Here is a 12500-nt window from a genome sequence, read left to right as displayed (position 1 = left end):
GGACGATGAGAGGACAGGTGATGAGAGGACAGGTGATGAGAGGACAGGTGGTGAGAGGACAGGTGGTGAGAGGACAGGAGATGAGAGGACAGGTGATGAGAGGACAGGTGGTGAGAGGACAGGTGGTGAGAGGACAGGTGGTGAGAGGACAGGTGATGAGAGGACAGGTGGTGAGAGGACAGGAGATGAGAGGACAGGTGATGAGAGGACAGGTGATGAGAGGACAGGTGGTGAGAGGACAGGTGGTGAGAGGACAGGTGATGAGAGGACAGGTGGTGAGAGGTGATGAGAGGACAGGTGGTGAGAGGACAGGAGATGAGAGGACAGGTGATGAGAGGACAGGTGATGAGAGGACAGGTGATGAGAGGACAGGTGATGAGAGGACAGGTGGTGAGAGGACAGGTGGTGAGAGGACAGGTGATGAGAGGACAGGTGGTGAGAGGACAGGTGGTGAGAGGACAGGTGGTGAGAGGACAGGTGGTGAGAGGACGATGAGAGGACAGGTGATGAGAGGACAGGTGATGAGAGGACAGGTGGTGAGAGGACAGGTGGTGAGAGGACAGGTGGTGAGAGGACAGGTGGTGAGAGGACAGGTGATGAGAGGACAGGTGATGAGAGGACAGGTGGTGAGAGGACGATGAGAGGACAGGTGATGAGAGGACAGGTGATGAGAGGACAGGTGATGAGAGGACAGGTGATGAGAGGACAGGTGATGAGAGGACAGGTGGTGAGAGGACAGGTGGTGAGAGGACAGGTGATGAGAGGACAGGTGGTGAGAGGACAGGTGGTGAGAGGACAGGTGGTGAGAGGACAGGTGGTGAGAGGACGATGAGAGGACAGGTGATGAGAGGACAGGTGATGAGAGGACAGGTGGTGAGAGGACAGGTGGTGAGAGGACAGGTGGTGAGAGGACAGGTGGTGAGAGGACAGGTGATGAGAGGACAGGTGATGAGAGGACAGGTGGTGAGAGGACGATGAGAGGACAGGTGATGAGAGGACAGGTGATGAGAGGACAGGTGATGAGAGGACAGGTGATGAGAGGACAGGTGGTGAGAGGACAGGTGATGAGAGGACAGGTGGTGAGAGGACAGGTGATGAGAGGACAGGTGATGAGAGGACAGGTGATGAGAGGACAGGTGATGAGAGGACAGGTGGTGAGAGGACAGGTGATGAGAGGACAGGTGATGAGAGGACAGGTGATGAGAGGACAGGTGATGAGAGGACAGGTGATGAGAGGACAGGTGGTGAGAGGACAGGTGGTGAGAGGACAGGTGGTGAGAGGACAGGAGATGAGAGGTGATGAGAGGACAGGTGATGAGAGGACAGGTGATGAGAGGACAGGTGATGAGAGGACAGGTGGTGAGAGGTGATGAGAGGACAGGTGATGAGAGGACAGGTGATGAGAGGACAGGTGGTGAGAGGACAGGTGGTGAGAGGACAGGTGGTGAGAGGACAGGTGATGAGAGGACAGGTGGTGAGAGGACAGGTGATGAGAGGACAGGTGGTGAGAGGAACAGGTGATGAGAGGACAGGTGATGAGAGGTGATGAGAGGACAGGTGATGAGAGGACAGGTGATGAGAGGACAGGTGATGAGAGGACAGGTGGTGAGAGGTGATGAGAGGACAGGTGATGAGAGGACAGGTGATGAGAGGACAGGTGATGAGAGGACAGGTGATGAGAGGACAGGTGATGAGAGGACAGGTGATGAGAGGACAGGTGATGAGAGGACAGGTGGTGAGAGGACAGGTGGTGAGAGGACAGGTGGTGAGAGGACAGGTGGTGAGAGGACAGGTGATGAGAGGACAGGTGATGAGAGGACAGGTGGTGAGAGGACAGGTGGTGAGAGGACAGGTGGTGAGAGGACAGGAGATGAGAGGTGATGAGAGGACAGGTGATGAGAGGACAGGTGGTGAGAGGACAGGTGATGAGAGGACAGGTGATGAGAGGACAGGTGGTGAGAGGACAGGTGGTGAGAGGACAGGTGGTGAGAGGTGATGAGAGGACAGGTGATGAGAGGACAGGTGATGAGAGGACAGGTGGTGAGAGGACAGGTGATGAGAGGACAGGTGGTGAGAGGTGATGAGAGGACAGGTGATGAGAGGACAGGTGATGAGAGGACAGGTGGTGAGAGGACAGGTGGTGAGAGGACAGGTGGTGAGAGGACAGGTGGTGAGAGGACAGGTGATGAGAGGACAGGTGGTGAGAGGACAGGTGATGAGAGGACAGGTGATGAGAGGACAGGTGGTGAGAGGTGATGAGAGGACAGGTGATGAGAGGACAGGTGATGAGAGGACAGGTGGTGAGAGGACAGGTGGTGAGAGGACAGGTGGTGAGAGGACAGGTGGTGAGAGGACGATGAGAGGACAGGTGATGAGAGGACAGGTGGTGAGAGGACAGGTGGTGAGAGGACAGGTGATGAGAGGACAGGTGATGAGAGGACAGGTGATGAGAGGACAGGTGATGAGAGGACAGGTGATGAGAGGACAGGTGATGAGAGGACAGGTGGTGAGAGGACAGGTGGTGAGAGGACAGGTGATGAGAGGACAGGTGATGAGAGGACAGGTGATGAGAGGACAGGTGATGAGAGGACAGGTGGTGAGAGGACAGGTGGTGAGAGGACAGGTGGTGAGAGGACGATGAGAGGACAGGTGATGAGAGGACAGGTGGTGAGAGGACAGGTGGTGAGAGGACAGGTGATGAGAGGACAGGTGATGAGAGGACAGGTGATGAGAGGACAGGTGATGAGAGGACAGGTGATGAGAGGACAGGTGATGAGAGGACAGGTGGTGAGAGGACAGGTGGTGAGAGGACAGGTGATGAGAGGACAGGTGATGAGAGGACAGGTGATGAGAGGACAGGTGATGAGAGGACAGGTGATGAGAGGACAGGTGGTGAGAGGACAGGTGGTGAGAGGACAGGTGATGAGAGGACAGGAGGTGAGAGGACAGGTGGTGAGAGGACAGGTGATGAGAGGACAGGTGATGAGAGGACAGGTGGTGAGAGGACAGGTGATGAGAGGACAGGTGATGAGAGGACAGGAGGTGAGAGGACAGGTGGTGAGAGGACAGGTGATGAGAGGACAGGAGGTGAGAGGACAGGTGGTGAGAGGACAGGTGATGAGAGGACAGGTGATGAGAGGACAGGTGGTGAGAGGACAGGTGATGAGAGGACAGGTGGTGAGAGGACAGGTGGTGAGAGGACAGGTGATGAGAGGACAGGTGGTGAGAGGACAGGTGATGAGAGGACAGGAGATGAGAGGACAGGTGGTGAGAGGACAGGTGGTGAGAGGACAGGTGGTGAGAGGACAGGTGATGAGAGGACAGGAGATGAGAGGACAGGTGGTGAGAGGACAGGTGGTGAGAGGACAGGTGGTGAGAGGACGATGAGAGGACAGGTGGTGAGAGGACAGGTGTGGGTGTGGCTACTTTCCTCCAATCAACAGGATCTTAAAGGGATAGTTCAACATTTTGGCAAATTGGCCCATTGCCATAATCGCTATAGTCATAGCAGTAGGTTCGTTACCTTTAATTGTCGGTGCAAGCTATTTTTAGAACGGAGGAGCGGAGCGTCAGGCTGCTCAGAGCTACGCTATGGAGGCTAAAGGAATTTCTTGGTTTCCCTCATCAAACTCATCAAATACAAAATCCCAAAACTCCAAAACGCTTTCGTGGACAAGTTGTGAGCTGCACAACCACCACGCTATGAGATAATAACGGAACGATACGAGACAGAGTTGTTTTAGAGGTAAATTCATGCAAAACCGCTGATGCGCGTTGCGTTCAGGGACAGTTTTTCAGCAACCAGACTCTGTATTTACCCTGTATTTACCTCGAAAACGGCTCCGTTTCGTAACGTTCCATTATTATCTCATAGCGTGGTGAATGTGCAGCTCACAACTTGTCCACGAAAGCGTTTTGGAGTTTTGGGATTTTGTATTTGATGAGTTTGATGAGGGAAACCAAGAAATTCCTTTAGCCTCCATAGCGTAGCTTTGAGCAGCCTGACGCTCCGCTCCTCCGTTCTAAAAATAGCTTACACCGACAAATAATATTGCTATGACTATAGCAATTATGGCAATGGGCCAATTTGCCAAAATGTTGAACTATCCCTTTAATGCTGATGTCAGGGGACTCACCTCTTTTAAAAAATAAAAAAAGCACTGCTGCTGTGGTAAAGCTCAGAGACAGTTTGACAGAGCAGCAGCAGCAGCAGCGTCCTCTTCCTCTTCCTCGTCCTCTTCCTCTTCCTCTTCCTCTTCCTCTTCCTCTTCCTCGTCCTCTTCCTCTTCCTCTTCCTCTTCCTCGTCCTCACAGAGTCTCCGGTCCGTCCAGGTCTCGTCCATCTCAATGCTGCACACACACATAAACACACACACACACACACATCAACACACACACACAGCAGTCAGCAGAGAGAAACATCACCAACACTAATATAAATCCATCAGTTCATCCTAAAGACTCACATGCTGCTCTTCATCTGCAGTCATGTGGCTCCTCTTCCTCCACAGCTGGAGGACTGCAGACTGAGACAGGAGAGAGGAGGACACATACAACAAGACAGATTTACATTTGTTCAAGCAACATTCAGTCCCACTCACTACGTTTACATGACACTTGAAAAAACCGAATTATTGCCTTAATCCAACTAGACAACTGAAGTGCAGGTAAACACCTTAGTCCGACTGAAATTGATGAAGACACCCAGATAATGTGATTGGAATTAGATTTTCTCCGTCATGTATACGCTACACCTCAGTCGGACTGAAGCTGGACGATGCATGTGCGCTGCTCCACAACAGTAGAGACGGAGCAGAGAAGCCGCCTGAACCCGGCAAAGTTATTACATTAAATAATTATTAAATGTTATTCCATTTTCTCGGTTGCATGTAAATTGAGACAAAATGTAATTTTGAGCCGAGCTGGATGAAGCTCTGCATGTAAACGTAGTGACTGAGACAACCTGTCCTGCAGCAGCAGCAGCAGCAGCAGCAGCAGCAGCAGCAGCATTAACAGCAGCAGCAGCAGCAGCAGCATTAACAGCAGCAGCAGCAGCAGCAGCAGCAGCAGCAGCAGCAGCAGCAGCAGCAGCAGCAGCAGCTGCAGCAGCAGCAGCAGCAGCAGCAGCAGCAGCAGGACGTGAGACAGACCAGCAGGACGTCACTACAGAGACTCACCTGTCTGTTAACACCTCGTCTTCCTCCAGCTTCACCTCCACCCCCCTGAGACACAGAGAAACAGGATGAACAACAACAACACTACACACTGCAACACAACAACTAGATGTAGACTCTGAAACACACACACACACACACACAGCACCTGTCACAAGACTCCTCTTTGATGATGGAGCCTCCAGACTGGACCGGGTGGAGCTGGTGGAGCTGGTGGTTGTGTTGATGGTGTTGGTGGGGGGAGTGGTGGTGTTGGTGGGGGGGCTGTTGGGCAGCAGCGGCAGCAGCAGCAGAGCAGAGCTGCCTCTGTCTCTGTTCGTAGCTGTAGAGAAACAACATGTTAGAAATGGATCTGGATCAAGAATAATGCACCAAAGTAAACACACAAAGACACTGTATAAACAACACAACACAACACAACACACTAGAGAAGGTCCATGTGGTCTGATGTGATGTGTCCACCACAACTAACTAACCCCCTGTGGGATCAATAAAGTTGTTTAAATTGAACTGAGATGCTGGTGATGAGTCAATGGAGAGGACGGTGCAGATGAATGAACACAACTGTAACATGCCAGTGTGTCAGAGATGTTAAAAAGACTTTAAATATACAACAGGAACACAAGGATCATAAAACATAAAGACACAGACACAGGAAACATGAATAGAACATATCTACACAGAAACCAGCAGACAACCACACTAAATGAGAAACAATTAATATGACACTACTAAAAACAACACATAGACAGTAATACACAAAAACAACCAGGATGTATAGTGCAATTAAAGTAAATAGATGTGTGTGAGATGAGGTGTCAGGGATGGAGAGATGAGACGGAGGAGCAGGTTTCCTGTTGGAGTTGTGTTGAGAAACACAACGAGATTCAGGTGCAGTCAGGCAGACGGCCGTCGACTCGGCAAACCAACCGGACGTCACTTTACTAAAACAATACCACATCACCATGACAACGTGTTGTCACAATACCACATCACCATGACAACATGTTGTCACAATACCACATCACCATGACAACATGTTGTCACTGTTACATGCAGCGTCTGTTGTCTGTCTGACGTCTGCCCCATTTCACCTGAATGCAACATCAAGAATACGTTCAGATATGCAACCGCACCGAATTCCTACGTACTATACCTTTAACTAACTAACTAACTAACTACTCGGTTAAATCCAAACTGAGGAGGAAGTTACATGTTTTACTCCAACATTTAGGCAAGACAAGGCAGTTTTATTAGTATAGCCCGTTTTTACCAGCAGTTTGTCTCAAAGGGCTTCACATCCCATAATAACAACATCCTCTGTCCTTAGACCCTCACATCCACTGAGGAAAAACTCCATGGAAAACCCTTTTAGATTTAGATTTGCAGTTTGCAGTGAAATCTCAATGTTAATGTTAATATTAATGTTAATATTAATGTTAATGTTAATGTCAGCTATCGCAATGTGCGTGGTAGAGACAAACAGCCGCCAGTCTGACAGTCCGCTGCTCCACGGCGACAACAGACTGAGTAAAGTAACGTTACTGTAACGGTAACGTGTAGCGGTAACGTTACTGTAACGTGTAGTATCGGTACCTACTCGTCCAGCAGCATGAGGGCCAGAGCAGCGTCCGTGGTGAAGCCCTCGTCCTCCTTCAGCTGACTGTGTAAAGTAACGTTACTGTAACGGTAACGTGTAGCGGTAACGTTACTGTAACGTGTAGCGGTAACGGTAACGTGTAGTAGCGGTACCTACTCGTCCAGCAGCATGAGGGCCAGAGCAGCGTCCGTGGTGAAGCCCTCGTCCTCCTTCAGCTGCCGCCAGCGGAGCATCTCGGAGCCGATGCAGATTCTGGTCTGAGCGCTGATCCGGTTGTTTTCCCGCTTCCTCCTCCGGGTCTCCTCAGACAGGACTCTGGCTCTCTTAGGCTTATTATTACAGTCTGTGGTCTGGGGAGGGGTCCTCTCTGTCCTCTCTGTCCTCTCTGTCCTCTCTGCTTCAGACATGACGACAATAACACTTTGAAAACCGTCTATGATAACAACACAGCAGTCCGCTGCGACTTCCGTGTTTTCAACCAATGGGGGAAGGGGGAAGTGACGTAAGCCGTAAAGCAGGCAGCACAGTTGTAGTTTTTTGTAGTTTCCACCGTCCACCTGCAAAACATGTGACTTAGTTTAACATTCATAATGAGATAGAAGACTTAATGAAAATACTATTTTTTAGTTTCTTTATTTGCACATTATATAACCTGCATAAACAATGAAAATAGTAAAACTAAACATTGTGCAGGAGAGGTAGAAGCTATAAAACCACCAACAGCAACAACAGTGGTGGCCTTCAAAGTAAGAAGATAAAACAGAAATTCAAAACATAAAAAATAGAAAAGAAAGACAATAGAAAAATTAAAGATACTGAATTAATTAAAAATAATAACAAAAAAAAAACAGTTTACATAATGAAAACAAAAAATTTAATTAATTAAATTAAAGGTACAAATTGACAGATCCAGAAATGTTACAAATCTTAACTAAAAAATGATTTTTTTTCAGTTGTTTTTTGAACAAAGCCAGTGTGGATATTTCATATCCTGTCACACATTCACACACACACAATCTGAATACAACAATCTGTTCCTATGGATCTTGTGCCACTTTTAGAATAAAGTGATTAATATAATGTAATCAACAATGAGCTGTAACTCTGACTCTTCTCTTCCTGTCTGTGTCTCAGTCCTGTCGGCCATGATCCGAGGAGCCGACGACGGCCACATGTTCCTGGTCAGAGATTACAGAGAAGACCAGCTGGAGGCGGTCCTGGAGGACTTCTTCACCTCTCTGAAGGAAACCTGAAGAACCTGAAGAACCTGTTGGTCTGGTGACGAGTCAACGACTCAATAAAAGACTGAGAGAAAGAGACTCTTTGGTTTTATTGATCCATGAACGATGTCATTGATCAAGTGATCAGGTGTTTGGTTTAGACACATTAAAACTTCAGGGTTTGGATGGATGGATGGATGGATGGATGGATGGATGGATGGATGGATGGATGGATGGATGGATGGATGGATGGATGGATAGATAGATAGATAGATAGATAGATAGATAGATAGATAGATGATAGATAGATAGGTAGATGGATAGATGGATGGATAGATAGATATAGATAGGTAGATGGATAGATAGATAGATAGATAGGTGGGTAGATAAATAGATAGATAGGTAGATACTTTATTAATCCCAAAGGAAATTCATCTGTCAGCTGCGTACTTGGCTAATGCAGACAGATGTAGCAATAATATAAAAGAATAAAATGAAGTATAAAATATACCTATATAGGGGCGGAGTTTAGCTCAGTTGGTAGAGCACCCGCCCCATGTGTTGAGGCTATAGTCCTCGCTGCAGGCGGCCCCGGTTCGAGTCCCGCGTCGGACGGCCCTATCCTGCATGTCATTCCCCCCATCTCTGCCTCCCATTTCCTGTCACACTCTCAACTGTCCTATCGAATAAAGGCATGAAAAGCCAAAAAATATATACTTTAAAAAAAATATATATATACCTATATATATACACATACATTTTAAATGATTTATATGTTTCTAGTGTGGCACCATGTGACCTGATGAAACCTCATCAGGCTCAGGTCACGTGACCTTCTCTACAGAACTGACGTGGCCTCTTAATGCTGCTGCACCTGACTGTCATATTTAGACTTGTATTCCATCACCTGTATAATAATATAGTAAAGTACAAACAAACTAGTTGCCATGGTATTTTACTGTTAGTTTAGTTTTCATAGTTACACCACTGCAGATATTTTTGCCATAATTCTCCCATATATTCTCTAACTAATATTCTATATTCTCTTAAAAGAACGTGTGCAAATTAAACTGAGTTTTAATTTCAATTTTTAACACTTTTAATATTTTAGAAAAATGATTGAAGAAAAAGTAGCATCACGTCACTGACGTCATGAGATGATGCAGCTGCACCTGAAGCTTTTCATTTATATTTCTCTCATCATTAAACGAGAAGATGAAGCTGCAGATGATGAAGTTTCTCCAGCAGGAGGCAGCGCAGCTCCACAGCTCAGAGGGACTGAAGACACCTGGACTCACCTGGACTCACCTGGACTCACCTGAGCTCTCACAGCCGGACCAGGACCCTCGTCCCCGTGAACAACCTAGAACCCCCAGGGAGTTTGGATCCATGGGACCACAACAAGCCTCAAGGATGATGCAACTAGAACCGTTCAGTGGTGTGGTCTAGTTTGTTGCTGTTTAGTGGTAGACTACACTGTTAGCTGCATCATAGACTAGAGTTAGATGGTTTTGTTGTAGGCAGAGCAAGGCAAGGCAAGCCAGCTTTATTTATACACATTGTATACCAACTCAATGTGCTTTACATACAAACAAAGCACACACACACACACACACACATACAATAAAAACAACATTAAAATAGAGCATAGAATATGAGTTTGCAGCATGAAATATTGATTAGTAAATGGTAAATGGTAAATGGTCTGTATTTTATATAGCACTTTTCCATCTGAAACGATACCCAAAGCGCTTTACAGTTCATCACATTCACCCATTCACACACACATTCACACACTGATGGAGGAAGCTGCCATGCAACGACCACGACCCATCAGGAGCAAGGCGGGGAAGGTGTCTTGCCCAAGGACACTACGGCAGTGCTAATCCAATATTAGGATTTAAAGTTCTAACATGAATGTTTTTAACCTGGATTTAAAGCTGTACAGAAAAGAAAATTGAATTTGATTCCACTCTGGGTCATAAAATGAGTGTAATAACTCATCTATCAGATGATGTACGGGGCGGCAGTGGCTCAGGTGGTAGAGCGGGTCGTCCAATGATCAGAGGGTTGGCGGTTCGAATCCCGCTCTGTCCCGGTTGCTGCCGTAGTGTCCTTGGGCAAGACACCTTCCCCACCTTGCTCCTGATGGGTCGTGGTCGTTGCATGGCAGCTTCCGCCATCAGTGTGTGAATGTGTGTGTGAATGGGTGAATGTGCTATAGGCCTACTGTAAAGTGCTTTGGGTATCGTTCAGGTCTAGTAAAGCGCTATATAAATACAGACCATTTACCATTTACCATTTATGTAGGCCAAACTTTGAAAATGCATTCATATTTCAGTATACCCACTAAAAATGTGGTCTACCAGCTGGAAAATAGAATTTAGCACAGTGTGTATACTATACTGAGTATATACCTGAGTATCACAGAGACTACACCACTGAACCATCTGGAGGAGATCTGAGAACCTCCAGGTCTCTCAGTCCTGAGAACCTCCAGGTCTCTCAGTCCTGAGAACCTCCAGGTCTCTCAGTCCTGAGAACCTCCAGGTCTCTCAGTCCGGTCCAACTCAGAGTCACAGGACAGTCGGAGAGACTGGAGAACCCCGAGGAACCCTGAGGAACCCTGAGGAACCCTGAGGAACCCCGAGGAACCCCGAGGAACCCCGAGGAACCCCGAGGAACCCCGAGGAACCCCGAGGAACCCTGAGGAACCCCGAGGAACCCCGAGGAACCCTGAGGAACCCTGAGGAACCCTGAAGAAGCTGAACTGGAAGCTCAGAGGTTCCTGGTGAAGCTCTGAGACTCGGACCTGAAACCTGGAAGAAACCGGTTGTGATTGACAGGTGGTGTGATGTCATCAGGGGGCGGGGCCTAGCGGTGTCAGGTGTGATGTCATCAGGGGGGCGGGGCCTAGCGGTGTCAGGTGTGATGTCATCAGGGGGCGGGGCCTAGCGGTGTCAGGTGTGATGTCATCAGGGGGGCGGGGCCTAGCGGTGTCAGGTGTGATGTCATCAGGGGGCGGGGCCTAGCGGTGTCAGGTGTGATGTCATCAGGGGGGCGGGGCCTAGCGGTGTCAGGTGTGATGTCATCAGGGGGGCGGGGCCTAGCGGTGTCAGGCAGCTGCTGAACACGACGACGACGACGGAAACAAAACACATTCATAATTTATCAACTGTAAATAATTCACACACCAGGACGATCAATATCAGCTGTTACTAGGCAACAAGACACACACACACACACAGACACACACACAGACACACACACACACACACACAAAAACAGTTCCTGCAGCAGCTTCATTAACACTGATGAATGATGTGATAATTGTGTGTCAGACGACAGCGTGTGTTAATATTAATGAGGTCATTCACTCAGGTAACACACCTGAGCTCCTGCAGGAACTAGTTCCAGCTTCAAAACATCTAATTAATCAAATAAAAAAAACTAATTTATCTTTATCTCTAACTTTATTTCCAACTTCCTTTAAAAACAGGAAGTGGAACTTTTCAAATTAAAACCACAGGACTGATAGATGTTTTATGAAATGATCAATAAATGATTCTCTCATTGTAATGACAATAAAGTTCATCCATTAGATACTCATCAATCATTAAAGGGATAGTTCATGCAAAACCTCTGATGCGTGTTGCCTTCAGGGACAGTTTTTCATCATCAGTCTCTGTATTTCCCTCTACAACAACTCTGTGTGGTAACGTTGTGTTATTATCTCATAGCGTGGTGAATGTGCAGCTCACAACTTGTCCACCAGAGCGTTGTGGAGTTGTTGGATTGTGTATTTGATGAGTTTGATGAGTTAGAAACCAAGAAATCCCATAATGAGCCTCCGTAGCGTAGCTCTGAGCAGCTCACGGCTCTGCTCCGCCGTTCTAAAAACAGCTTGCACCGACAATTAAAGGTAACGAACCTACTGCTATGACTATAGGGATTATGGCAATGGGCCAATTTGACAAAATGTTGAACTATCCCTTTAACATTGATTATGGGATGCTTAGTGGACGACTGGTTAGAGAACACGTCCCGTGTCTGCACACGCTCCGATCGCTGGTTTGATTCCTGATCTTTACCTTGTGCCTCTGCGCCGTCCATCTGATAAAAACATAAAACATTGATTATATCGGTGTATTGAGATAGATAGATAGATAGATAGATAGATAGATAGATAGATAGATAGATAGATAGATAGATAGATAGATAGATAGATAGATAGATAGATAGATAGATAGAAATGTTTGAGACAAAACGACGACTGAGCTACGTTTAAAATATTTTATTTGTTTTAAAATATACATCAGTTACAAATTGAGAAAATAAAATCATTAGTAGTTTAACAGTCTCTTTGTAGTTTGTTGTTTTTATTCCAACAGGAAGTGAAACAGAGACAATCAGAGGAACCGAAGGAGCTGAGAGAGAGAGAACACCTGCAGCTCCGTGAGCGGCAGCACCTGTGGGTGGGGGGGGGGCGGGGCCACAGCCGAGGGG

The 12500-nt window shown here is 47.4% G+C and overlaps 1 protein-coding gene and 1 long non-coding RNA gene across 2 annotated transcripts in view; one reads left to right on the top strand and one right to left on the bottom strand.

Annotated features, from left to right (window-relative positions):
- Window positions 1-8093, top strand: part of dnph1 (2'-deoxynucleoside 5'-phosphate N-hydrolase 1) — a 15191-nt gene extending 7098 nt beyond the window's left edge. The window contains exon 4 of the mRNA XM_085800996.1: window positions 7909-8093. Coding sequence (XP_085657122.1) covers window positions 7909-8027 — 119 coding nt within the window. The 3' untranslated portion in view covers window positions 8028-8093. The remainder of the gene's footprint in view (window positions 1-7908) is intronic.
- Window positions 4220-5416, bottom strand: LOC146972888 (uncharacterized). Its single transcript, XR_015037715.1, has 4 exons — window positions 5323-5416; window positions 5178-5222; window positions 4467-4526; window positions 4220-4350 (listed from the first exon to the last, which is right to left on the bottom strand). It is a non-coding gene; the product is annotated as an uncharacterized LOC146972888 (long non-coding RNA).
- Window positions 8094-12500: the final 4407 nt, after the last annotated feature.

This window comes from Trachurus japonicus, chromosome 15 (assembly GCF_045865225.1).
Source record: "Trachurus japonicus isolate A0001 chromosome 15, Traja_1.0".
Classification (NCBI taxonomy): domain Eukaryota; kingdom Metazoa; phylum Chordata; class Actinopteri; order Carangiformes; family Carangidae; genus Trachurus; species Trachurus japonicus.
Note: the sequence above shows the minus strand (reverse complement) of the source record. Positions and strands in the feature narration are given on the sequence as shown.